This window comes from Lipotes vexillifer, unplaced genomic scaffold (genome assembly GCF_000442215.2).
Source record: "Lipotes vexillifer unplaced genomic scaffold, Lipotes_vexillifer_v1.1 scaffold683, whole genome shotgun sequence".
Classification (NCBI taxonomy): domain Eukaryota; kingdom Metazoa; phylum Chordata; class Mammalia; order Artiodactyla; family Lipotidae; genus Lipotes; species Lipotes vexillifer.
In genome coordinates this window covers 469,727-496,660 of record NW_006779881.1, presented here as the reverse complement: position 1 = coordinate 496,660, position 26,934 = coordinate 469,727, and the positions used below count along the sequence as shown (strand labels likewise).

Genomic DNA, 26,934 nt, shown 5'->3' with positions numbered 1-26,934 from the left:
ATGGGGAAATAATCCCTACCTCACAAGGTTTTTGTGAGGATTAAAATACAAAATGCATAACGTGGGACCTGGCACATAAATAAATTTTCATAAATGTTATTTTCTTCTTAGTGTAAAATCTCTTAGAAGCGTGTTAATCAGTAGATGTATCCACAGTGGTACAAACCTGGAGCTCCTGATTTTACTTATTTTAGGGCCCGTGAACCAGATCCCCGAGCATACAAAAGCTGGGCTCACTTTCTAAGCACTTAATCTCCAGAAAATAATGCCACTTTGGGGGGCTTCCTTCCTTCAGCCTTCTCTTTATACAGTGAGCCAGCTGAGTCCTCTGACTGTGTGACCACCCAAACCAGATTTCCCCCAATACTTTATCCTATTATTAGAGCAGATGTCCTGATTTTTTGGTTCCAAAACATACAGTATTTCCAATGGACAGGGTGTCAGTAGCCTGCCCCACTCAATTTCCTTTCTAATCCAGTTATAACTGCAGAGAGCATTATTTGTGGGGTAGCTGCTTTTATTCTCAATCCTTATCATAAATATATTTAAATAATAGCAGGCAAGACTATTGTTAGACATTGAAGGGTCCTGGATGAAGGACTTTAAGATCTGGAAGAGTTTGTTTCAAAACATACTGTAATCTCCTTCCTTACAATTCCTTAATAATAGATGGACAGCCTTTCTTTCATTTTGAATTATAATTGACATAATATTTTATTAGTTTCAGGTATATAACATAATGATTTGATATTTTTATATATTGCTAAATGTTCACCACAATAAGTCTAGTTAACATCCATCACCACACATAGTTACAAATTTTTTTCTTGTGATGAGAACTTTTAAGATCTACTGTCTTCTCAACTTTCTCATATGCAATACAGTATTACTAACTATAGTCATCATGCTGTACATTATATCTTTATGGCTTATTAATAACTGGAAGTTTGTACCTTTTGACTGCTTTCACCCATTTCACCCACCCCTCTCCACCTCTGGCAGCCACCAATCTGTTCTCTGTATCTATGAGTCTGGTTTTCTTTGTTGCTTGGGTTTTTTTAGATACCACATATATGGACAGTCTTTTCTGAATGATCTATATTAGTACCTTATTAAAAGAAAGAAAGTTGTCGCTCTTAACCCTGTGATTCACCCATCTACCAGAGGTGGTTTTTCTCCTCCCAACCCCACTCGCTCCCACACCTGGCAGGTGGAAACAAACACAAATAGGTGAAGGCACTTGCCTGTTACCATTGACAGGCTCTTGGTGAAGTGAGAAGGGCAGTTCTACACTTGTGAGCTTCTAAACTCCTCACCAACAGTGATATTTACTAATATCTGCTGACTCAATATAAGAATGTTAGTGTTTTTTCACAAAATATAATCCTTTATCATTTTAGCTATAACTTCACTAGCTATTGCTTGCAGGGAAAACATTGGTAGATAATGAAACATGGTGTCAAGCTAGAGATCATTTCAGCATCATCACTGCAAGAATATTCTCGGTACCTGGTTTACATGCTGAACTTGCCAAGCCAACTGAGACCCTGACATTGGTTGTCAGTTGAGGTGGCTAGATTCCCATTTTCCTCCCTTTGCCTTAAAAAGACTATAACTACAAAGCAGATGGAAATGTGTTACATGGAAATCTTTCTCAATATGGAGATTCAGAGAATTCAGTTGTATTTGTTAGTGACTCGATACCTATAGAGTTAGAATACAGATGAGAGCACTGGGACCTTACTGGGAGTTGAGCGTTCAGATATTTTTAAATGTTAACCCAAAAGAATGAGTAAATGTCCAAACAAAATACATGACATAAAATAACCAAGATAAATAGAAGAACCATCTAGCTGACAATTCAGCAAACAGATAAAGACAGACTAGAAGACAGGAGAAAAGAAGTTCACAAGGCAATTTGCTGTCAGAGTTTAGAAACAGGCTGATGCTCTTAAATGTGTGATTATTTTTCCTTCTGGGGTAATTAGGGGGCTTTATTATCCCTAGGAGAAGGCATTCCAGGACCAGATCACCACCCAAAATGATATCCTGCTCCTAGAAAAGAGGAAACTTCTGGAGCAGCTCACAGAGCAAGAGGAATTGATCCACGGCAATAAATCGATAATATCTTCGGTCCAGAGCAGGTGGGTGCCTGCCTGAGTCACCTGTGAGCTCCACAAAGAAGAGGTTTCTCCCTCCACTAAGAGATCTTTCCAGAGGTAGTCCTCTGAGTTTGTGGCCTATCTGATAACTGTTTCTCTGCCATTCTGCTGTTTTTAGCAGTTCATACAAGTGGCAGAGTTGTGAAATTAAAGAGAAAAATATCATGGAGAAGGTGGGCTGGGCATTCAGATAGGCTCTTTCACGGCAACATTGCCTCCTGAGGACCCAGCTCTGCTCATTCGGGCCCTTCCCTTTGTGTGTGTTGACACTCACGTTTATCATTTGGCACCTATGGAATCAAGGTGTAGACCAAGAGAGAAGCAGGCTGGCATCCCAGCTCAATGACTTTCTGGTTTTATCTTCCTACACAAGTTACTTTCCCCACCCTGAGCCTCAGTTTCCTCATCTGCAAAATAGGCTTCGTAACAGTTTCTCTTTTATGGGGTTGTTGTGAGGATTAAAGGAGCTAATACATGAAAAGTTTTAAGTGCTTACCGTGTGGATAGGAAGTACTTGGTAAATTGCTGCGGCTGTTGCTAATACTGCTGCTGCTGCTACTACTATTTTTACTTCTACTACTACTGAAACAAAAGCATGGGATGACTGAGATCAGAACCAGATGTAGGCTGTGTATGAACAGTGTTCATACACAACGTATGGCTGTGTATGAACCAGATGCAACCAGATGAACAGCGTTTGAAGGGATGCAGAGTCCCTCCCCTAAATGGGATCGTATCCTTCCTTAAGTTTCTCAAGGGCTGGAATTGTGCCTTTCATATTCTTGCATGGAGTGTGTCTCTGGTCTCAGTATGTATTTAATGATGGTGTACAAGCCAGAGGCTTATTCATTTTTCACTTGGTCTTGGAATATGGTGGGAAATATTCTGGCAAAGTCAGTTCTAAAATCTGGCAGTGGGCTAAGACTCAGAGCTAGTGGGAAATGGGGGAGAGTTTTTAGGAAGGATACAGGCATGTTTAGTTATGCCCCTGATTTATGCCATCCTTAGAGTACTTTTCCTGGATAAAGAAAATAAGCAGCTACAAGAAAACAGTCTCCGGCTCATCCAGCAGGTTGGTCTCTTAGAGCGAATCATAAGGAGCGTCCAGATCCGCAGAGGGGAGGTAAGGTTGCTCTTCTCACCTTCCTTCATCTTGTGCATGTAGCTGTAGCCTGCACTTGGCCTCATGGTGGACTGCAGCAAAGAGGCTCGCTGGCTGCACACAGGGGCAGCAGGCCTTGAGATTGCTCTTGACCAACTCTGCTCTTCACTGGGTCAGCTTTTGTTCAACGTGCTCCTCCTGTGTGATCCCAAAGCAAATTGTGTGTGCCTCCTAGCTTCTTCCTTAACACACTGTATTGTCGTCACCTTTTCACTTCTCTATCTCATCATCTCAGCAGCGACATCCTGGAGGGCAAGGGTTGCATCTCATATGCCATTGTATCTATGGACAGGTACTCCATAAATATTTGAGAATGAACGGATGTTAAATGTCCTCACACAGATGCCTCCTTCTCAGCTATCCTGTTTAGCATGTATTATTCTTGCCCCATCTGAGAGATGAGCCCATCTGAGGCTCAGAAAGGTAAAGTGAAGCTAGTCTGGTCTGGCAAGGAGTCAAGCCTAAGGAGAACATCTCAGTCAGAGAAAAGCAATTATGTTACAAAAAAAAACATGCTGGCAAGTAGCCAAGTCCAGAGAGCTGCAGCAAATAAGTCTCTGTTGTCATGAGGTCCAGAGTCTGGCTGGTGAGCTGTCAGCCAGAGGGACTTCAGTAAGCAGAGTTGCATTCTGACTCCAGGATGGAGGCTGCTTGCTTTCTTCCCTGGCGTGTATCACCTGCTAGGCGTTTCTTCCTAGGATGTTTCACAGTAGATCCTGCTTATTGGGCACTATTGCTATGAGCGTTAAGACCAGCATCATGGTTGGTCTCAGAAAGGTGATAATTTCCAAGTTCTTGAGTTGTTTTGCAGATTTTATCAAAAGTAGAACTGCCACAAAAACAGAAATATAGATCAATGGAACAGGAGAGAAAACCCAGAGATAAACCCACAAACATGTGGTCACCTTATTTTTGATAAAGGAGGCAAGAATATACAATGGAGAAAAGACAGCCTCTTCAATAAGTGGTGCTGGGAAAACTGGACAGCTACATGTAAAAGAATGAAATTAGAACACTCCCTAACACCATACACAAAAATAAACTCAGAATGGATCAAAGACCTAAATGTAAGGGCAGACACCATAAAACTCTTAGAGGAAAACATAGGCAGAACTCTCTATTGAAGATCCCACATGCCGCGGAGCGGCTGGGCCCGTGAGCCATGGCTGCTGAGCCTGAGCGTCCGGAGCCTCTGCAACGGGAGAGGCCACAACAGTGAGAGGCCCACATACCGCAAAATAAATAAATAAATAAATAAATAAATAAATAAATAAACTCAACATGGATTAAAGACCTAAATGTAAGGCCAGACACTATAAAACTCTTAGAGGAAAACATAGGCAAAACACTCTATGACATAAATCATAGCAAGATCCTTTTTGACCCACCTCCTAGAGAAATGGAAATAAAAATAAACAAATGGAACCTAATGAAACTTAAAAGCTTTTGCACAGCAAAGGAAACCTTAAACAAGACAAAAAGACAACCTTCAGAATGGGAGAAAATATTTGCAAATGAAGCAACTGACAAAGGATTAATCTCCAAAATTTACAAGCAGCTCATGCAGCTCAACATCAAAAAAACAAACAACCCAATCCAAAAATGGGCAGAAGACCTAAGCAGACATTTCTCCAAAGAAGATACATAGATTGCCAACAAACACATGAAAGAATGCTCAACATCATTAATCATTAGAGAAATGAAAATCAAAACTACAATGAGGTATCACATCACACCAGTCAGAATGGCCATCAACAAAAAATCTACAAACAATAAATGCTGGAGAGGGTGTGGAGAAAAGGGAACCCTCTTGCACTGTTGGTGGGAATGTAAATTGATACAGCCACTATGGAGAACAGTATGGAGGTTCCTTAAAAAACTAAAAGTAGAACTACCATACGACCCAGCAATCCCACTACTGGGTATATACCCTAAGATAACCATAATTCAAAAAGGATCATGTACCACAATGTTCATTGCAGCTCTATTTACAATAGCTAGGACATGGAAGCAACCTAAGTGTCTATCAACAGATGAATGGATAAAGATGTGGCACATATATGCAATGGAATATTACTCAGCCATAAAAGGAAACGAAATTGAATTATAGTGAGGTGGATGGACCTAGAGTCTGTGATACAGAGTGAAGTAAGTCAGAAAGAGAAAAACAAATACCATATGCTAACACATATATATGATGAAATCTAAAAAAACAAGGTTCTGAAGAACCTAGGGTCAGGACAGGAATAAAGACGCAGATGTAGAGAATGGACCTGAGGACATGGGGAGGGGGAAGGGTAAGTGGGACAAAATGAGAGGCTGGCATGGACATATATACACTACCAAATGTAAAATAGCTAGCTAGTGGGAAGCAGCTGCATAGCACAGGGAGATCAGCTCGGTGCTTTGTCACCACCTAGAGGGGTGGGATAGGGAGAGTGGGAGGGAGACGCAAGAGGGAGGAGATATGGGGATATATGTGTATGTATAGCTGATTCACTTTGTTATACAGCAGAAACTAACACACCACTGTAAAGCAATTATACTCCAATAAAAATGTTAAAAAAATAAAAAAGTAGAACTGCCAGATGTTGTGACCTGATTTCCAATAGTTTATGGCTTTGCTTGAGCTACAACTGTTCTTAATTGTCTAGTCATTCACTCTTTTACTTAATCATTCATTCAACAAACATTTATTTGTTTATTAATGGGAACTTTATTATTTTTATTCACTTATTTTTGGCTGTGTTGGGTCTTCACTGCTGCGCGCGGGCTTTCTCTAGTTGTGGCAGGCGGGCTTCTCATTGCGGTGCCTTCTCTTGTTGCGGAGCACGGGTTCTAGGTGCGCAGGCTTCAGTAGTTATGGCACACAGGCTCAGTAGTTGTAGTTCGCGGGCTCTAGAGCACAGGCTCAGTAGTTGTGGCCCATGGGCTTTGTTGTTCTGCGGCATGTGGGATCTTCCTGGACCATTGCTCGAACCCATGTCCCCTGCATTGGCAGGCGGATTCTTAACCACTGCACCACTGGGGAAGCCCTCAACAGAAATTTATTAATTCCAAGAACTGTGATAGGTCCTAGGAATATGGAAGATAGTTCCTGTTTTCAGAGACCTTCAGTCTAGTAGAAAAGGACAGACACATACGTGAATAAATACTATAGTATTGTTGGTGCTGAGTTACAGGCCTTAAAGGAGTATTTTTTAGGACCAATAGTTTTGAGATCCACAATATTGTCATCAAATCAAGATAAGAAATGTCACATGGGTCAGAACTACAGTATATCAAGCTCAATATCCCACGTGTGACAAAGGTACCAAGTTGTAACATCTTGACAACTATTGGAATAAACTCCAAAACTGTTTATAAACTTAGAATCTTAAGCATCCTCCAATCCAAACCTCTCATTTTACACAGGAGGGAGAAAAAAACCCAGAGAAGTTGAATGATATGTCAAAGGCCACATAGCTACTGCTTACATTTCCAAGATCTGTTGATTCTCAGTGATTACCACATATGCAAATAGATCAGTATATAGATCCCTGAGATCAGACATATCCTAGGTCGCTTCCTTTCTTGGGGCTACAGTGGTGACAGGTTGACATTCGTTGGGTGCTTACTATGTGCCTGGGACTGGTCTAAGCATTTTATGTATATTGTCTCCTGTAATCCACAAAATAATCTTATGTGAAAAGCCTGTCATTCCCATTTACACAGTTGAAGAATCTGAGACCTGGAGAGGTGAAGTGACATCATTGCCCAAGGTCATATAGCTGATAAATAGAAAAACAGGACTGAAAACAGCACTCTCTGGTCCCTGCTCTTAGCCACTATCTCATAATACTCCACGTCAACTGTTTCCCTTGCAGGGGCATTGGAGTAACCAGGGACATAGCCTTTGTAATATAGACCATGTTGCTGCCTGTATTGTAATTCCATCCTTCTTCTCAGTTGGCTTATACACTACAAGAGAGCAGGAACTCTGCCCATCTTGTTACCCATTGCATCCCAGATACTTAGCACCTGGGTCACTGCAACAACTTCTTAACTCATCTCCGTTCAATCTCTCCTCCCCTTCTGATCTGCCCCGCCCATGCCACTAGACCCATCGTTGTGAAACACTGCTTGATTTCATGGTACTTCACGTCAAAGAGTTTCAGAGACTCCCTTTGTCTACAAGACGAAGTTTATTCATTCAACACATATTTATGGACCATATACAGTGTGCCAGGCCTCATGCTGTTTCCCATATGGTTTAAATATGATGGTGAACAAGAGATACTCTCTGTCTTCCCAGAACTCGTGCCCAGTGAGAATGAGAATCATTTAACTGGCAACTGCCACGCGCTAAGTTCTACAAGAGCAGTAGGCCTAGAATGCTGAGGAAGCAGGGGGAGTGGTGTCTCGACCTGTCTGGAGTGGCTAGGGAAGGCTTCCGGAGTTATTGATGTCTAAACCAGAACTGAAGCCACATAAAAACTTTCCATATTCCAAATACCTTTCTGACAAACCTGATCAAAAGAAACTAGCCTATTCACTGTTTCCCCAAAAGCTCTGACGTTTCCTCCCCTGAATCATGTATTTGCTTGGAAAAACACATCTCATCTCCCCTGTCCCATCTTCCCAGGCTTTGTCTTTTGAAGTCCTATGGTTCTCATAGTCTATAGCCGGAGGGGTCTTTAGAAAATACATGTAGTCTGAGCCGATGACTCAACACTGCAAGGATTTCCCACAGTCTTCAGAATAAAACCCGCATTTTCTGACATGGTCTTTATATGCTCTGTGAGTAGGCCTTTGGTCTGTTTTGGTCTACATTTTTCTGAGAAAGAATATTTGGTTCTTAAAGTAATGGAGCTCAAAACAGTTACTTTTTTTTTTTATGATTTAAAGGGACAGAAAATGTTTACCAGAGTATTAAGAGCTCGTCAAATAGAATGGAATGATTATATCAGCTAATACGAGGTAATTCATGTAGAAAAGTGGATATAAAAGCAGGCTTGTGAAAAGCACTAACATAAAAAGTATGGCATTTAGTTATTATTTTCAAAATAATTTTATTTATTGAGGTAACATTGGTTTATAACATTATATCGGTTTCACGTGTGTAACATTATACCTTGACTTCTGTATATACTACAGCATGCTCACCACCAAAAGTTTAGTTTCCATCCATCCATCCATCCCCCTTTTGCCCATTTCACCCTCCCCCACCTTCCCCTCTGGTAACCACTACTCTGTTCTCTGTATCTGTGTGTTTATTTTTGTTTGGTTTGGTTTGTTCTTTTTTATTATTATTATTCCACATGTGAGTTAAATCATATGGTATTTGTCTTTCTCTGTCTGACTTATTTCACTTAGCATAATACCTTCAAGGTCCACACATGTTGTCCCAGATGGCAAGATATCATTTTTATATATGTATAATCTACTTAATCCATTCATCCTTTGATGGGCCCTTAGGTTGTTTCCATATCTTGGCTATTATAAATAATGCCATAGGGGTGCATATAGCTTTTCAAATTACTGTTTTTGTATTCTTCAGGTAAATACCCAGAAGTGGGACTGGATCATGTGGTAGTTCCTAATTTTTTTAGGAATTTCCATACTGGTCTCCATAGTGGCTGCACCAATTTACATTCCGACCAAAAGTATACGAGGGTTTGCGAGGGTTTGCTTTTTTCCACATCCTTGCCAACACTTGTTATTTCTTGCCTTTATGATAACAGCCATTCTAATGGGTGTGAGGTAATATCTCATTGTGGTTTTGATTTGCATTTCCCTAATAATTGGTGTTGTTGAACATCTTTTCATGTGCCTATTGGCTATCTGTATGTCTTCTTTGGGAAAAAATGTTTATTTAGCTCCTCTGCCCATTTTTTAATTGGGTTGTTTGGTTTTTTGTTGTTGAAAGTATGACATGTATAGTTACCAAATATTCTATAGGTATTAGGGATTACAGTTTTCCCCCCAATTTTGTTGATATAATTGACATATAACATTGTATAAGTTTAAGGTGTACAATATAATGATTTGATATATATGTGTATTACAAAATGATCACAATAAGATTAGTTAACATCTATCATCTCATATAGTTACAATTTTTTTCCTCATGACAAGAACTTTTAAAATCTACTCTCTTAGCTACTTTCAATATATACAATACAGTACTGTTAAGTATATCATCATGTTGTACATTACATCCCCAGAACTTATTTCTCTTACAAAGGAAGTTCATACCTCTGACCACATTCACCTAATTCCCCCATCCCTGACAACCACAAATCTGGTCTCTATTTCAATAAGTTTGGTTTTTTTTAAACTCCAAGTGTATATGAGTTCATACAGTATTTGTCTTTCTCTTTGTCTGACTTATTTCACTCAGCCTGATGACCTCAAGTTCCATCCGTGTTGTCACAAATGGCAGGATTTCCTTATTTTGTTAAAAAAATTCGTTTTTTGTTGAGTAGTATTCTATTGTATGCATATTCTTTATTTATTCGTCTATCAGTGGACACTTAAGTTGCTTCCATATCTTGACTATTGTAAATAATGCTGCTATAAACATGTAGTGCAGATATCCCTTTGGAACAGTGTTTTCATTTCCTTCAGATATATACCCAGAAGTGGGATTGCTGGATCATATGGTAGCTCTATTCTTAATTTTTTGAGGGACCTCCATACTGTTCTCCATAGTGGCTGCACCAATTTACATTCCCACCAACAGTGCACAAGAGTTCCCTTTTTTCCACATCTTCTCCAGCATTTGTTATCTCTTGTCTTTTTGATGATAGCTAGTCTAACAGGTGTAAGGTGAAGGGATTACATTTTTAACCAAAAATATATATAAAGCATAAGTTCTAGGATCGTATCGCCAATGGCTTATCATTATAATTTTTTTAATATTCATCCTTTCTTTTCTTTTAGGAACCAACAATTAGTGACATCCCTGAATTTGAAGTATTGAATAAAATTGTGCCCTTACCAAACTCCAGGTGAGTATAATCAAGACAATCATCCACATGCCAGAGAGTTATGGCTGCCTAGCTAGTTCTAGTTGCTGGCTTGAGAAAGCATAGCAGGGACTTTCCTGGTGGTCCAGTGGTTAGGACTCCACGCTTTCACTGCCAAGGAGGAACTAAGATCCTGCAAAAGTTGAAATTCTATTGATGCCTTAACTCTGTAACCCCAAAGTGCTGCCGAGAGATCCTGTCTGTACAAAGTCCTCACACATGGCCATTCTTAGTTTTTCAGGAACGGGTTTGATAGAGTCAGCTGGAAGTCTTCAAGAAACTGAAGAACATAGGTCAGAAGAAGCAATGGTAAACCCCAAGTCCCTCGAGTCTCTTTCGTGTTCACAGAATTCTGAAGCTGGATACATAAACGTGGCTTCTCTGAAAGAAATACATCACATCCAAGAATAAGGCCAAGTCAGAGCTGTAAAATCACTGGTGTCTAGAACTAGACTGATCAAAGCTGCTAACTTAAAGCTTGGGCGTGAAGGTGGAGCATGACGTGGAGAAGAGCTACGACAGATCCTCACTGGACGTCAACCAGGAGTCTTCAAAATTGCTGATAAATTCATTAAACCTGTTCTAATAATGGATTTCTCAAGTTTGTTTGGTATCCTCAAATGCCTTGTATTGATCAATGTCATGACTTCAGTTCAGTGGTTTAATTAGGGGTTTTTTTTAAGATTTTTTTTTGGTGGACCATTGTTTTTTTTAAGATTTTTTTTTGATGTGGACCATTTTTTTTAAAGTCTTTATTGAATTTGTTACAATATTGCTTCTGTTTTTTATGTTTTAGTTTTTTGGCCCCAAGGCATGTGGGCTCTTACCTCCCCAACCGGGGATTGAACCCACACCCCCTGCACTGGAAGGCAAAGCCTTAACCACTGGACCACCAGGGAAGTCCCTAATTAGGTTTTTGTTCAGTAGAGCACATATACAGCTAATTCAGCATTCTTTCTATTCTTATTATCATGGGTATTTTCTTATTTATTTTTTAATTTAAAAGTAAAAACAATGTAATCATGTTAAAGCAAATATTTGAGGAAAAAAAAACCTATAAAGCCCACATTCTTAACACAACTATTTTCATTTATTCTTTTCTGGTTCTTATTCAAATGTATACATTTTAAATGGTTATCATATTGTATATTCATTTTCATAGTCTGATTTTAAATTTAATATTTCATAAAACATTTTCCCATGTTTCAACAGTCTTCATAATTATTCTTTCAAAAGCCACATGGTAGGGCTTCCCTGGTGGCACAGTGTTTAAGAATCCACCTGCCAATGCAGGGGACATGGGTTCGAGCCCTGGTCTGGGAAGATCCCACATGCCACGGAGCAACCAAGCCCGTGAGCCACAACTACTGAGCCTGCGTGCTGCAACTACTGAAGCCCGCGTGCCTAGAGCCTCTGCTCCACAACAAGAGAAGACACCGCAACGAGAAGCCCGCACACCACAACGAAGAGTAGCCCCTGCTTGCCGCAGCTAGAGAAAGCCCACACGCAGTAAAAAAGACCCAGTGCAGCAAAAAATAAATTAAAAAAATAAATAAATAAATTTTTTAAAAAGCCACATGGTATTCTATCATGTTGATGTCCTATAAATTCTCTTGTTGTTTGACCTTTGTTTCTACTTTTTTACTATTTAAGATTATGCTGTGATGAAAGTGTTTGTAGATGTAGCTCTTTTCTTCTCTTGAGTACTCATAAAACACATTTACAAGATCAGCAAAATTGGGCTAAAGATATAAATGTTAATAGTTTTGATACGTCACTTGTCGAATTACTTTAAAAAAAGATTGTGTCAACATACGGTTTCTATAGTTGAACCCTTTAAGCCTCAATTTCTTAATCCATAAAATAGGAGCAATGGTAGTTCCTATCCCATAGAGCTGTGAGGACCAAATGAAATGAAGCATGTATTTAGCACTTAGTAAAAGCTTAACAAATACTAGACATCATTATTTATTTTCACTAGCAGTTTGAGTGTACTAGTTTTTCCACAACCTCATCAACATTGGATATTATCAATTTTTTTTGATATTATCAATTTTTTAAAAATTATTCTAAATAGTTGGTATAAAACTATACTGAAGGATGATTTCTGCTGCTCCTTCCCTTCCTGCCCCTTTCTCTCCTTATTCTCCTCCTCTTTCTTCTTCACCTTCAATTGGAGGTAGAGAGGGAGACCAAGGGGAGAGAGAAAGTAACCAGAAATTTTTTAAAAGACCCCTTAAGTTGAGACACACTGAATTTTTATGTGTAATCCTTGCTTCCTCAGACCACTGAACTAGAAAGTATGGTCAAAGGATATAGAAAATAACAGCTGTGATATTGAATCTAAGCCTTACCCAATTCATTCAATTCACTGGATTCACTGAATCTATTTATTGAATCCCTACTGTGTGCTATTCAATAGTGGGCACACCTGTGAAGACAGGCATGGAGAGTCTCGGTTTTTGTCATTGAACCCAAGTGCATGTGCCCGAAGCACAATGAGGACAAACAAACATTGGAATCTGGAGCAGAGGAAGGCTTATTGCACGGGCCAAGCAAGGAGAATGGGTGGCTCCTGCTCAAAAGACCTGAACTCCCCAGTGGTTTTCAGGGAAGAGTTTTTAAAGGCATCTTTTGGAGTGATGGCTTCAGGGTGTATGACTTTCTTCCGATTGGTGGTGAGGTAACAGGGTGGTGTTCCAGGAATCTCAATCCTCAACCTTCTAGTTCCCACCAGTCTGGAGTCTCAGAAGGTAGTTACCATCCTCCACCTAGGTGGGGGCCTTAGTTCCTACAGAACTCAAAATTTCTGTGTCAGATTTTATGTATATCCCATGAGAAGGAACTAGGACTCTGTTTTATCACTGAACTGTAATTTTTTAAAAATTTTATTGGAGTGTAGTTGATTAACAAAGTTGTGTTAGTTTCAGGTGTGCAGCAATGTGATTGAACTATAACTTTTTGACTGCTTTTCCGTTGTTTCTGCATTCCCTCACTTCCTTAATTGGTATCTGCTTGAATCTGCTCTTTGTAACTCAGGGAAGGTCTGGGAGGCTGAAGCCTTTTTCTACAAACAAGAAACGGGGTACACGGAAAGGGTTTTGTACACGGGAGTGTCCTGCAGGGTCCTGCTGAGTTTCGGTCCTGCCTTTTCTTTGGTACTCCTCAGTCTTCATGGAAACAGGTGGATGAGAAAGGGAATAAAGGTTTGAATATGTTATTCATAAACTTGGCAGAGGAACCAGGTTTAGGGGGACTTGGTTTCATTTTCATGGAGTTAAATGTGTGTGAGGCTGCAGGTGAGGTGGGGAAACCATAAAATTTTGGATGGTGAATGAAGAAAATAAACCAGTAATGTATCTGAAAGTGTGACGGAGGGCTACTTTAGATTGGGTGCAATGTTCCTGAGTGATATCTGAGCTGAGACCTGAGCTACAAGACCACTCCCCATCCCCATTAAGATCTAGAAGAATATTAAAGACAGTTAACAGCTAGTACCAAGGCCCTAAAGAGAGTATGGGAACTCCATGACCTCGAGGAACAGAAGGCCAGAGGCCCAAGAAGGTGGCGGCCAGATAATGTAAGGTACGCCTTTTATGTAAGAAACTAGATTTTATGCTAAATATGGGGAACCAGGAGTGATTTATAAGCAGATTTATTTTAAAAGCTCTAGCTGCTCTGCGGTATATGATTTGGAGGTGACGAAAGCGGAAGCCTGTGTGAGAACTGGAATTAAAATCCTAGCGTCCTGACTTCAAGGAAGTGCTGAGTATTTACGGAACAAGCTTGATATGCCAGGCTGTTCTAAGCGCTGAGGATGAACACAGTTCTTGCTTCCGTGGGGCTCCACACTAGTGGACAGGGGTAGAAAACCGCACGTATGACGGTTCACATAGATCAATTTCAAAGGCTGATATGGACCCTGAAGACTGCCTAGTCCAAGCCCCCTAGCCTGAGCGAGAACAATTTGTACTGCACTTTGTGTAGCCAAGTGAGTAGGATGTCTGTTGACCTTGAGCAATAAATGCCGAGTTTTTCCTCCCGGCTCAGCACCCAGGGAGAGTCAGGTGAGCTAACAGCTGGCTGACGTCCGGGTGGTCTGTACGGAAGGCGGCGCTGGCCACCCACGCAGCGCCCAGTTTGGCGCTGGAGGCGGAGAACTTCCGGGGGCGGGGCCTGGCCTCGGTCGGCTTTTCCTGCGCCTCCGCCGGAGACGAAACCCTTAGAGCAGGGACTAGGTTCGCCGTAACCCCGCGCTCCGGACTTCTGCTTCCGGGTCGGAGCCATGGCGGTGGCAAATTCAAGCCCTGTCAATCCCGTGGTGTTTTTTGATGTCAGCATTGGCGGCCAGGTGAGGTCCTGGCAGCCACCCAGCCCACCGCCGAAGGGAAAGTACACGGGGTCTGACAGGCAGATTTCATCCCTTCCCCAGGGGTAACGGACTCGGAAAGCCAGAAAGTGAAATTGGACCAGAACCTACCGACCTGCGGGGCGGGGTTGGGGAGGAAGGGAGAAAAAGGAGGAGTCTTGCCCGTCTTGGCGCCCCGCTTGCGGAGGGACTGGGTGGAAAGCTAGCGTAGGCTTTGGAGGCGGAAGTGGGAGAGACCAAGCGGCATGTGGGAGGGAGGGTTCCTTGCTCGGTGAGGCCTTCACGGGCTTGGACTGGGCTTTCTGACCGTCTCCTGCCGGTTGCAGGAAGTTGGCCGCATGAAGATCGAGCTCTTTGCAGACGTTGTGCCTAAGACGGCCGAGAATTTTAGGTAAGGAGATGTTCCAGCTTTGCTGGATTAACTAAACCGGAAGCTGGGCCACAGTCTGTGGAATCGTCTGCCTGCCTCTGTCCGTCCACTCACTGCCCTTGAGGTCTGATTCCTCTGGGTATCGCTCTGAATAGTCTTGACTGTTCCCGTGTCAATTTATGTTGTTAATCTGTATTCCCGAGTGTCTGGACATCTGACTAGCCTGTAGGTGGGCTTGCTAGCGCCGATGCCTGTGCCCTCCCCTCCGAGGTTAGGAGCGCTCACAACTCATGATGCCATGGTGACTGAATCATTCACTCCTTTCCCTTTCAGGCAGTTCTGCACTGGAGAATTCAGGTCAGTCTCAGACGTGGTTGAGTTCTCTGCTTTCTCCTGAGGGGTGTCCTGGGGCTGCAGTGAAGGTATTGGGGAACCACCGGCAGGCCTTGAATGATTGCTGGTGGCAGTAATAGAAGGTAATCCCCCACGGGTCTATCCTCTGTTCATTTGTCTTCTTTACCTCTCTTCTCTGACCATCTTTAGGAGAGTCTCTTTGGTTCAGGTGTGTGGTAAACTGGAAAGGCCTTTGATTACCTGTCATCATTCCAAGTCTCTTTCTTTTTGGTTATAGAAAAGATGGGGTTCCAATAGGATACAAAGGAAGCACCTTCCACAGGTAAGGCCTTTGGCAAGCCATACTGGGGGGCTTTTAGGAAAACAAAACGGAGGATAATTCTTAGATCTTGAGAAGGGATGTTTTTATGAACTCAGCAACTGATTTGAAGACTTATTAAAAGCCAAAGTGATAAACATTATATTTTGAAATCAATGTTATTCTAAACTGCAGAATCTTCTCTCAGGATGCTTTGTTCTGTTTCAGGGTCATAAAAGATTTCATGATTCAGGGTGGAGATTTTGTTAATGTAAGTATTGTTCCTTGCCTATTAAGGACTTATAGGTTTGGTTTTTTGTTGTTATTGCAGCTGCTGCTGTTTTTACTTCAGGGACCCAGTCTTAAGGCTTGAGAACAATGGCCAAGTTTGATGGGGGAGAGGGTGGGGATGGGAATGTCCTTCGATGGCTACTACTCACTGCATCACTAGATGACAGATATCAGCACTTTGAGTCACTGACTTTCAAATCTCAGCCTTTTAGGACCAGAAAGTGAACTTTCCCAGCATACCAGTAGATGATCCATGAGAGACCCAAATTAATTGGTCACATAGAATTTAGCTAGAAATCGGATGTAGTTTGTTTTTTCTAAATGGTTGTTAAGTCCCTTTCCAGTGAGCTAAATGCTTATGCCCCATTCTCCTGTCCAATTCTGGAAAGCTGAGGTTTTTCTTTAATCAGAAGTTCATTAGTGGGAAAGGAATCAGAGCAAGAGTTCTGGAAGGATGTTTTCCCTATTCACTGGGAGAACCCAATGAACTAATCCTTCACTGCTAAGCATGACTTTATTGTGACGAGACTGTATGTATCCCCATATCAAGCCTCCTCCGCTTCCTCCAACATTGGAAGGTGCTGAATAAACCACATTTACGCTTTCTTAAGCCCACTTTTCTCCTTACCCACCCACTTCTGTGCATGATCTTTCTTGTTAATACCATTTGGTTAGTCATGATGCTGTTTTCTTGGATTTGGGAGACATTCTTTCTCCTTTATATGTAAATTTAGTTTGACTCTCAGGAGTTTTTTAAGATCTCTCTTTCCTACCTAGGTAAGTTTACAAAGTGGCAAATTTGGGGCTGAATCAGAAACAGATATGTTTGATGTTGCAAAACTGAGAGATTTTAACCGAAAAATTTTCTCTTAAACATATGGAAAGTAGGGGTACATGAGGCCAGTATTTCTCATGCAGCAACAGTTGGTTGGAGTCAAGTAACTGCTCCCTTTAGCATGGTATGTCCTTATTATTAAACCATTTGCTTCCCTTATTTATGTCATCTGCCCCTGTAGGCATTTAAGTTTGCAACACCTGGTCACAACTGATCATAGTAGGGCTTGGGATGACCATATACTTTTTTATTGACTGGTAAGAGGGCTGAGAAGCTATTCTCTGCCTTCTTTCCTTTCTTCCCATAGGCTCCTATATTGCCATATTGTCTTAGCAGGGACAGGACCAACTTCTTATGGGTCATTGCCAGAATCTTTGCCAGGCACATTTGATCACTAGCTAATAGCCCCAGGGTTAGATAGCAGTTGGTCAGCCAGAAGGCTGAGCATCAGAGAGAAGCAATTACTCAGAGCTACCCTTAGGGCAGAAAAAATGGAATGAGCAAGAGGCAAAAGAAGCAGGATTTGAGACCTTCTAAAGTTGGACCAAAAATATTTGTTTGTTTTAATAATATTTGTTTTTGGTTTTTTTCTGATTGCAAAAGAAAAGTACAGAAATGAAAATAAATCATCTCTCAAGGAATCTCGCCTCCCAAGGAATATACTCTTGGTATTTTAGTTTAAAGCTGCCTGTCTTATCATTGCATATATATGTGTGTCAAATATTATTTTTAACAGACTTAAGATCATATATGTGTTTTAACTTTTTTGTGCTTGATAATTGTCTGCATTTTCCCTTGTCATTGTCTTCTTCCAAAACAATCTTTCTAATAGTTACCTAATATTCCGTTATGAACAGACAATGAATCTATTTGATCTGCCCACTGTTATTGAAGATTTAAGTTGCTTTCCCTTATTTGCCTTACAGATTAATTTTGTCATTTTCCCTACTGTGGCTTCTGGAGTGCAGTAGATAGTATGATTATATAGAGGATGATGTGGTAACTGTTCTGTTCTCTAGGTTTATTGGGAAATTGGAAATGAACATGTTTTCCTTCTGTATTTATGTATGTATATATTTATGTGGAGTTAAAGGTATAATAGCTTACGTTTACATAGTGTTGTATGGATTGCGAAACTCTTTTCTCATAGACACTAATTGGATCTTTATGGCAACGGTATAAGGAGTAGGTGATTGCATCCTCACTTGATGGTTGAGGAAACTGGGGCTCAGAGATAGGAAGTGATTGCATCCTCACTTGATAGTTGAGGAAACTGGGGCTCAGAGATAGGAAGTGACTTCCCCAGCTCAATAATGATAGATCTGAAACTCAAATCCAGTCTTTCCACTATACAGAGCTTGGTTTTATTGATAATTTTTAAAAATAAATTTATTATTTATTTATTGGGTGCGTTGGGTCTTCATTGCTGCATGTGGGCTTTCTCTAGTTGCAGCGAGCAGGGGCTACTCTTCGTTGTGGTGCACGGGCTTCTCACTGCAGTGGTTTCTCTTGTTGCGGAGCACGGGCTCTAGGCACATGGGCTTCAGTAGTTGTGGCACGCGAGCTCAGTAGTTGTGGTGCACGGGCTTAGTCGCTTCACAGCATGTGGAATCTTCCCGGACCAGGGCTCGAACCCATGTCCCCTGCACCGACAGGCGGATTCTTAACCACTGCGTTACCAGGAAAGTCCCAATAATTTTTAGTCAAATAACAATTTGAATTTGAGAGTTTTCTTTTCTTCCTTGGCTTATGTTAATTCCCTTTAGTAGTCTTTGCTCCAGTAAGGGCCCCTTGATTCTATACTAGGTCAGTGTTTTCACATTCCATCATGTACCCAATATTTTTTTAATTTTTTTTTTACTGCGTTGGGTCTTCATTGCTGTGTGCGGGCTTTCTCTAGCTAAGGCTAGCGGGGGCTACTCTCTAGTTGCGGTGAGCAGGGGCTACTCTTCGTTGTGGTGTGTGGCCTCATCGCAGTGACTTCTCGTCGCAGAGCACGGGCTCTAGGTGCGCAGGCTTCAGTAGTTGTGACGCGTGGGCTCAGTAGCTGTGGTTCGCGGGCTCTAGAGCACAGGCTCAATTGTGGCGCACAGGCTTAGTTGCTCTGCGGCATATGGGATCTTCCCAGACCAGGGCTTGAACCCGTGTCCCCTGCATTGGCAGACTGATTCTTAACCACTGCGCCACGAGGGAAGTCCTAATATTCTTTTTCTTTACTAACTGGCTGGGAGAGATTGGTCTTTTGGCACTCTCTCGATATTACCTTTAAACCCCAGAGATTCTATTTAAGGTACTGCAAATATGGCCTTGGTCAAGTTGCTTTATTACCCTGACTTAAGTTTGCTCACCTGAAAAATGGGGAAGCTGATAATGCTTATTCCACAGAGTTACTGGAAGAGCAAAGAGATAACACAAACAGAGCTAGTTTAAGCATAAATTGGGGATTTATGACAAGGTGTTTCCTGGAACCCAGAGGAAGAAATAGATCTAGGAACTAGAGAGCCACAGAACCAATGAGTCCCTTCTCTCTGTTTCTCTAGCACTCTCTACACATGTGTTGCATTCTCTTTCTCTTCTCCAGTCCACCTTGAAGAAGATAGTTATCTCCAGCTTCCAGGTTTACATGATACAAGTTCAACCTCAAGAGAGCAGCTATTCTACTTCATGTTTCCCAGAGAAGGAACTCTAGTTGGCCCTGCATGAGTTAGGCATCCTCCCCTGGACCTCCCCTGACTTCAACTTTGACCAGGAGGGTGGTATCCTGTTGTATAGATTACACTTCCAAGAGCCCACCCACCTGCATAGTTGGGGGAGTGGAGCCATAGACAGTTAAATAGATTCTCTTATATGACTGTAGGCATGAGAGCCTTTGGGAAGGGCATCGAGGCATCAGTTATGTATGTGATCACTGTACTGCTGTCCTCTGCTTTGCTTGTGTCTTAGCCTATCTTTCTAGAGGTCCAGCTGTGACCTGTTGTTTTTTTTCCAGCTCATGAGATGCCCTGGCCAGGTTGTGGGCTGCACATTCCTTGGATGGGGGTGGCTTTGATTGCAAGATAGGGTCAAAGAGGTGTGGCTCCCAAAGTGACCTGCAAGAGTAAGAGGACTTTAAAGCAGTGAGGCTTGGGGTGCAGCAACTGCTTCCTCTGGGCTCTAGGGGCCAGTGCTCACAAGTTGCTAACACTTCCCTTCTCTCTGCTCAGGGAGATGGTACTGGAGTCGCCAGTATCTACCGGGGGCCATTTGCAGATGAAAATTTTAAGCTTAGACACTCAGCTCCAGGCTTGCTTTCCATGGTAAGTTGGGACCAGTCAAGGTTTTGGGCTAGATTTATAGCCAGCTGACTTCTGGGTCACTCTTGAGGCCCAGTGCTGTCTCTTGGGATGGAAGCAAATGTTTTCCTTCCCTTGCTTGACCCAGGATTCACCTCTGTACTGCCCACCTCTTTCCTCAATCTGGTTTGATTTTGTTGGGCTGGATCCACTAGCAGGCTGGGGAGCCAAAATTGAACTCTGATATATGTTTTCTTACTTTGTTTGAGCCAGAACGTGTGGTTGGGCCCTCAGCCTTGCTGCTTAGAATGTAGCCAGCTGTGCTTTCAAGACCCAGTGTTCACACCCCTATCACTACTCACCAGAACTCTCACAGCACCCATTCGTTTACACTGCCTTCTGGCTGGTCACCCCTTTCAGCTCACTCACCACTCCTCCTACTCCCATCCCAGTACCCTTCCTTCCCATTTATAACCCCACTCACCCATCTCATTCCCCTTTCACCATCCCCCTGCCCACCTCCTTCAGCCCCTCATCTACACACCCCCACTCGCTCCCCCTTCACTTGCCCTTATTCACCCCTCACTCCTCATTTCCCCTTCCCCCTCCCACCTTGCTTCTCTTTCACTCTTCAAGCCTCTCCCTCCCTCCTGTGATCACCCATTTCCTTCTGTCAGTGCGCCAAGTCTCACTCCCCCAGACCCAATATTTACATGCACACATTCTCTGTCCTGCTTGCCCACTGTTCTACTCATCTACTCATCTGCTCAGCCATTCATCAAATAAAGATTGTTGACATACACTGTTTCAGGCCTCATGGTAAGGCATGAGGATACAGGCCTGATCCCTGGCCTCGTGACATTTAACTTCTAGTGGGGGAATTGCACGTGCAGAATGATGGGTCCAGTATAGTATAATTCATGCCATCAGTGTAATAAGGGGAGGGTATCTCAGTGTTTGTAAAAGTACTGTGAGGGCCCCAAGGAATGAGAGTAATTGCTGCAAGGATCCAAATAAGTTCTCTACCAGATGGCATTTCAAGTCAAGCAAACTGCCTAGACAAAAGATGTGTGACCATGAAATAGCAGGGTGGCATGGGCAAGGGACAGAAAGTGAGGAAAGTGATGTGAATGGGGGAGGGAATGACTAGTAGAGACCACCGGAGGGGCAGGTGTGTGTAGGGCTTTAAATGCCAGAACAAGGATGAGGTATGTGGACCTTATTTTATAGGATATGGAGAGCCATGCACTTTTTTGAGCAGGGCTGATCAACTTGGTGTTTTAAAACACAGACCCTGGCTGCAGTGTGAATGGAAGACAGGAGTGGAGAGGGTAGGGCAGAGAGAAGTTAGGAGGCTGCCATAATAATTGGGTGAGCCTAGCATAGCAAAGAGTGTACAAGTCTCTTTTAGGAAAGTGAGGCTGGGCAAGCATGGGTAAAGAGTGCCGAAGTGGCCTAAGTGGGCTTGGATCATCGCCGTGAGGACTGCATGCCACTATGTTAGCATCTGGGGAGGAGTCAGAAAATGGAAGGCAGCCTTCGTCTCTGCTCCCTTCAGGCTGCCACTAGTTAAGTTGTGCTGTCACACATCTTGTAGCATAATTGTTTTTGCTTCCATCCTCCACTAAATAATGAGTTCCTCAAGGGCAGGGACTGAGTCTCATTGATCTCCAAGCCTTAATACCTGATATAGCAAGGTGCTGAGCAGATACTGATGAATGACTGAAAAATAATCAGAATAAAGGCTAATGTTGAGCACATACTCAACAACACTTTATTTGCATTAATTCATTTTACTTCTCTTGTTATTCCTTTGAGATAGATACAAATGGGGAGACCGAGGCACAGAGAGGTTATGTGGCTAAACTAGATCCCAGTCAGTGATGGAGCTGGGATTCAAGCTCAGTTGTCTGGCTCCAGAGCTTATTCCCTAAACCAGTAAGCTATCCTTCCTGGAAGAATGGATAAGTGAGTGGCTAAGGGCAGAGAGTTCCCTGAGCTAAAAACACATGTTGTCTGACTGTTTTCCTGTCTTCTTGCTAGTAAATGTTTATACATTGAGCAACAAGATAGATAAATAGATAGAAGAAACAGAAAGAAGGGAGGGAGGAAGGAAGGAAGAATTGGGACCACTGAGGAGTGGTCAATTCCACTCCTCAGGGCAATTCCAGAGTGTAGGTCTATTCTGACTGGCTCAGGATGTCCCTTGCTTTCATATGTGAGATGTTCCTGCATACATGTACAAAAACCCCAAATAGCCTCGTCTCGCATGGGGAATTTCTAAAGTATAATGTGACATCCCTAATTAGAGCTTATCCCTAGACAATGTCTTTAATGTATTTCATATACATTTTTATTCCTTCAGTGTTGAACACAGACTCAACCAATTTAATTCCATTAAGCATCCAGTTAAGGCTAGTGACCTATCTAATGATTTCCAGTGTTGCCTCTGTATTATTACTTTGATGAGACCTGTCCTCTTAATAGTACTAGTTCTTTCAGTTTTCCATTTTCCATTAATTTTTTTCCAAAATAATGTAAGTATGCATTGGAATACTCACATAGTTACACAGACATTGTGGTAAGGCAGTGCTGCTGAAACATGATGTGGGTTTGCTGATTGCTTTGCGTTGTAATTATAGACTGTTCTTTTATAATGTATTGTGAAATATAATGATATAAAGACAATTTCAAGGGAGGAAAAGGGAAGGGGTATGGCTGAAGAATTTGAGATTCTTGATTTAAAAAACTTTTACCGATAAAATTCAATAATAAAGGATTTGGGGTGTAGCTGTAGAAAGCAAATGTCATTGATTAATTGTAGTCTTTTTATCTAGCATAGCACTAGCATAGCACTAGCATAGCAGCTTCTTGCCCCTTAAATTTTCTTATTACCATTGTTAAGGGACAGTACAGAGTCATTCAGACAAAGTAGCTTATGGCACAGGCAACAGGCTTTTTCTCAGCTGGTACCTAATTTGTAAGTGTAATCCAGTTATTACTGGTTTTGGACTAAATACAGCAAATCTGGTTCTATAATCAATTGTTCCCATTATAAAAATTCACACTGTAGGAGGGCAGAAATTGTGTATTCTCTTCCTCTCTGTATTCTGTTCCTCTCTGTATCCTTGGGTCCTAGCTCATAGTAGATGCTCAGTCAAGTTTGCTGAAAGAAAGCATGGAGGACTCAGGGCTACAGGCTCTTTTGGGGAGTTTTGTCCTTTGGCTAACATGGCCAGGAAAACTCACTGCAAGTATATTTGGTTTCCATCAGGCAAACAGTGGTCCCAGTACCAATGGCTGCCAGTTTTTCATCACCTGCTCTAAGTGTGATTGGCTAGATGGGAAGCACGTGGTGTTTGGTGAGTCCTATTCCTGTCCTAGTCCAAGCCCAATTCACCCAGAGTGGAACTTCCTATGGAACTGGTCCCCTCACTCTTGTACCAAGAGTGCTCGTCAGGTGTAACTGCCCTGGGTAGTAGTAGGAAAGGTGGAAGCCATGGGAGGTGGGGAGGATTTGTGGTTAGAGAGCTAGAGGGGAGGACGAAGGGGCCATCTGATGTAGTGAGTAACCACCTGGGCAATAGGTATGTCTGAGGGGGGATGGTAGCACTTAAGAAATACCACACAGAGGCAGCATGGTATAGTGGAGCTTTGCAATTGCTCAGACCTAGTTTTGAGCCCTAACTCTGCTACTTAACCACCTGTGACCTTGGGCAACATTTCACTTCCACTGAATATTAATTTTCTGATGTTAGTCTGAGGATCAAATGAGATAATGGCTGAGAATGGGCCTTGGAGGCCAGAAAGTACTGTGCAAACGAGAGTAATAAAGTCCAGCTCATACTCTTTCCACAGGAAAAATCATTGATGGACTTCTGGTGATGAGAAAGATTGAGGTGAGTCCTGTTTTGATCTCCTCTTTCTCGGCCATTCTGGCCTAGTACTGCCTCACTAGTGTCGAGGAGCGGGAGAACCGTGAGTGGGCTCTGGTTAGGCCCAGGCTTCACTCTTCCAGTTTCAGGGAGGAGGATAGGGAGGAGAGATCATGTACCTCCCAAGGGTTCTGGGCCCTCAGCCTCTCCGGTGCAGTGCCTACTGAGCTTTGGCCTCTGCTGTCTCCTCCATCTAGTTGAGAAAATCCTCCTCAGCATTTTACTCAAGGTCCTTCATGATCGGGTCCCTGCCTCCCTCTCCACGACCCCTTCTGCCACTGCTACTTCCGCATTCTAGTCCCGTCAGGCTACGAGCCCTCCTCTAAACACGCATACACGTCCCTGCCTCTTGCTCCTTCCAGCCCTCAAGTCTTTGCTCAGGCTGTTTGCTCTACCGAGGTGTTCTCCCTTCTTTTCTTCCTGGTGGGATCCCATCCATCCTTCTGGGCCCAGCTCAAATATCCCCTGTTCTGTGAATTCTTCCCTGGCCTGTGCAAGCAGCAGTTTAGTTGCTTCCTCACCCCGTATACAACTCTCTCTTATGACTTACTACATTGTTACATGTCATGGATTTGATGTTTTCTAAATGTGGTACATTTTCTCTTTGATATGTATTATATTCTTCCCCTGTCTGCTAGGCTACAGACTGTTGTCAGATCAGCCTGTAAGCTCTGAGTCCTTAGCCTAGGGGCCTGCAGGCATCAGTAAGTGTGTGGTGGGGGAGTGTCTGAGTGGAGGAGTCACCACTGTGCTTTCTCTCCTAGAATGTTCCCACAGGCCCCAACAATAAACCCAAGCTGCCTGTGGTGATCTCACAGTGTGGAGAGATGTAGTCCAGAGGAAGACTGAATCGGGTAAGTGTGTCTTTCTTGAGCAGGAGTCAGGACCCCAGAGAAGGTAGCATGGTCTAGTGGAAAGAACTTTAGACCTGAAAACACGGGATTGAGCCCATTTCCTCTCTGCGTGCCCTGGGAGAAGTCACTTCCCTTTCTTGAGCCTGTTTTCTCATCTGCCAAATGGTGATAATACGTGTCTCCTCGGGTCACCCTAAGCATCACAAGAGAAAGGGTTGGTAGGACACTTTACTTTTCTAACACTTTATAGTTTACAAAGTATCAACCTGAAAACCATCAGGCACTTTCTGACAGCACTCTTAGACTCTAGTTCCATTTAGTAGTCCTGCTATGAAGACCTGGCTCCATCTCTGGGTCACTCCCTTCTGGGACCAGCCTGGGCAGCCAGGAGACACCCCTATCATGCCTCTCGTCAGAACCGACGCTGCGGTTCCAGCCCCTTTGTATTTGCCAGCCTCACAGGTGAATGTGACACATTTCTCAGCCTATATAGACTCACTTCCTACCCGGACTTGTCACTCACTACCTGCTCTGTGCTGGGCACCATTCTGAGCATGGGGATGGGGGAAAGAATTGAAAGATGCCTCCACCCTTTAGGAGCTTATGGAGAATAAAACACATTCTCAGAGGTGATCACTAGTAATATGAGTGATGTTGTTAAGGATTAATAAGAGTTCAAGAAAGAAATTGATCACTTCCAGCTGGGTAAAGGATGGTAGCGCTTTGCCTTTCTTTTCTTTTTTTCTTTAATTTTCAAACCTGCAGAAAAGTTGGAAGAGTAGTACATTGAACACCTATCTACCTTTCACCTAGATTCGCCAATGTTTAACATTCTTGTTTTATCATTTTACTTTGACATTTGTTTCTTTCCCTTCTTCCCTCTCCTCCCATTTCCATTCCTCTCCTGCTCTTCTTCCTTCTTTCCTTCTTTTCCCTTTCTTCATTTCTTTTCCATCTGGAAGTTGAGGACTTCTTGACACTTTACCCCAGAATACTTCAGCAGCAACTCCTAAAAATAAGAGCGTCCTGCATAATCAGAATAGTACTGTCTAATGTACATGCTCAAACTTCCTCAGTTGTCCACAAAGTAACTTTTTTTAGCTCTAAAACAAGAAATCCAATCCAGGTTCACATATTTCATTGATTGTTTATTTTTAGTTATGAAAGCAACATCATCTCCTGAAATGAGGTATGAAAATTTTCCCAGAAAACAGTTAAGGCCCTCCCCTTAACAGCTCACCCCCAGCCACATCCCCATCCCACTGCTCTCCTCAGAGGTGACTTGTTCATCAGTTTGATGTATGTCCACAGGGCCTTGTCTTTGCCCATCTAATTTTGGGAGGTTTTGTTTTTCCTAAATGGCATCATACTGTTTGTTCATCACTTTATTTCCATTTGATCTTATGTCTGGAAGACTTTTCCTCCTCCATTCATGTAAAACTCTGTTGTATTTAAACAAAACAAAACTGATATAATATGCTATAAGATGTTTGTAGCAAATATTTTATTTTACCTTTCTCAATGATTTGAATAATTATACATTCTGAGTCTTAGTTCTTTACATGTTTTGACCATTTTGTCTAGAATATATTTTAAGAAAAAACTGGCAGTGGGTTTAACTTTGGTGATATCCTTTCTTAAACGGAAGTTCTAAATTTTCATGAGATCAAAATTTTTAATCTTTTCCCTTGTGTTGTGTTTTATCTTGTTTAAGAAGGTCCTTACTACCTCAATCATAATGCCTTCTGTATTTTTTCTAATGTTTCTACAGTTTTATTTGTATACTTACAAAATTATCTAGAATTTATTTTTCTGGACTCTGCCTTTTTTTCAAATGGAGATCTAGTCAAATACCAGACCATCTTAATGACTGTGTATACCTCCATCTGTGACTTACTTTGTGTTCACAGCATCTGGCACTTACAGGCATTCAGTTAAAATTTATTACATGAATTAATAGAGAGGGAGAATGTCAGGCATTTTAGGCAGGGAACTGGTGTGAGCAAATGCCAGGGCAGGAAT

General features: G+C 42.3%; 2 protein-coding genes across 3 annotated transcripts in view; both read left to right on the top strand.

The window, feature by feature from the left end:
- Positions 1 to 10,745, top strand: part of CCDC30 (coiled-coil domain containing 30) — a 90,888-nt gene extending 80,143 nt beyond the window's left edge. The window contains exons 11-14 of the mRNA XM_007453026.1: positions 2,008 to 2,144; positions 3,171 to 3,285; positions 10,249 to 10,316; positions 10,568 to 10,745. Coding sequence (XP_007453088.1) covers positions 2,008 to 2,144; positions 3,171 to 3,285; positions 10,249 to 10,316; positions 10,568 to 10,745 — 498 coding nt within the window. The remainder of the gene's footprint in view (positions 1 to 2,007; positions 2,145 to 3,170; positions 3,286 to 10,248; positions 10,317 to 10,567) is intronic.
- Positions 10,746 to 14,549: 3,804 nt separating this feature from the next.
- Positions 14,550 to 26,934, top strand: part of PPIH (peptidylprolyl isomerase H) — a 17,330-nt gene continuing 4,945 nt past the window's right edge. Inside the window, exons 1-9 of one of the 2 annotated variants that reach the window (XM_007453012.1) lie at positions 14,550 to 14,685; positions 15,030 to 15,094; positions 15,407 to 15,430; positions 15,705 to 15,749; positions 15,954 to 15,996; positions 20,055 to 20,147; positions 23,398 to 23,485; positions 23,982 to 24,022; positions 24,823 to 24,912. In XM_007453012.1, the coding sequence (XP_007453074.1) occupies positions 14,620 to 14,685; positions 15,030 to 15,094; positions 15,407 to 15,430; positions 15,705 to 15,749; positions 15,954 to 15,996; positions 20,055 to 20,147; positions 23,398 to 23,485; positions 23,982 to 24,022; positions 24,823 to 24,891 (534 nt within the window). In that variant the 5' untranslated portion in view covers positions 14,550 to 14,619 and the 3' untranslated portion in view covers positions 24,892 to 24,912. The remainder of the gene's footprint in view (positions 14,686 to 15,029; positions 15,095 to 15,406; positions 15,431 to 15,704; positions 15,750 to 15,953; positions 15,997 to 20,054; positions 20,148 to 23,397; positions 23,486 to 23,981; positions 24,023 to 24,822; positions 24,913 to 26,934) is intronic. The other variant, XM_007453013.1, reaches the window with a different exon arrangement.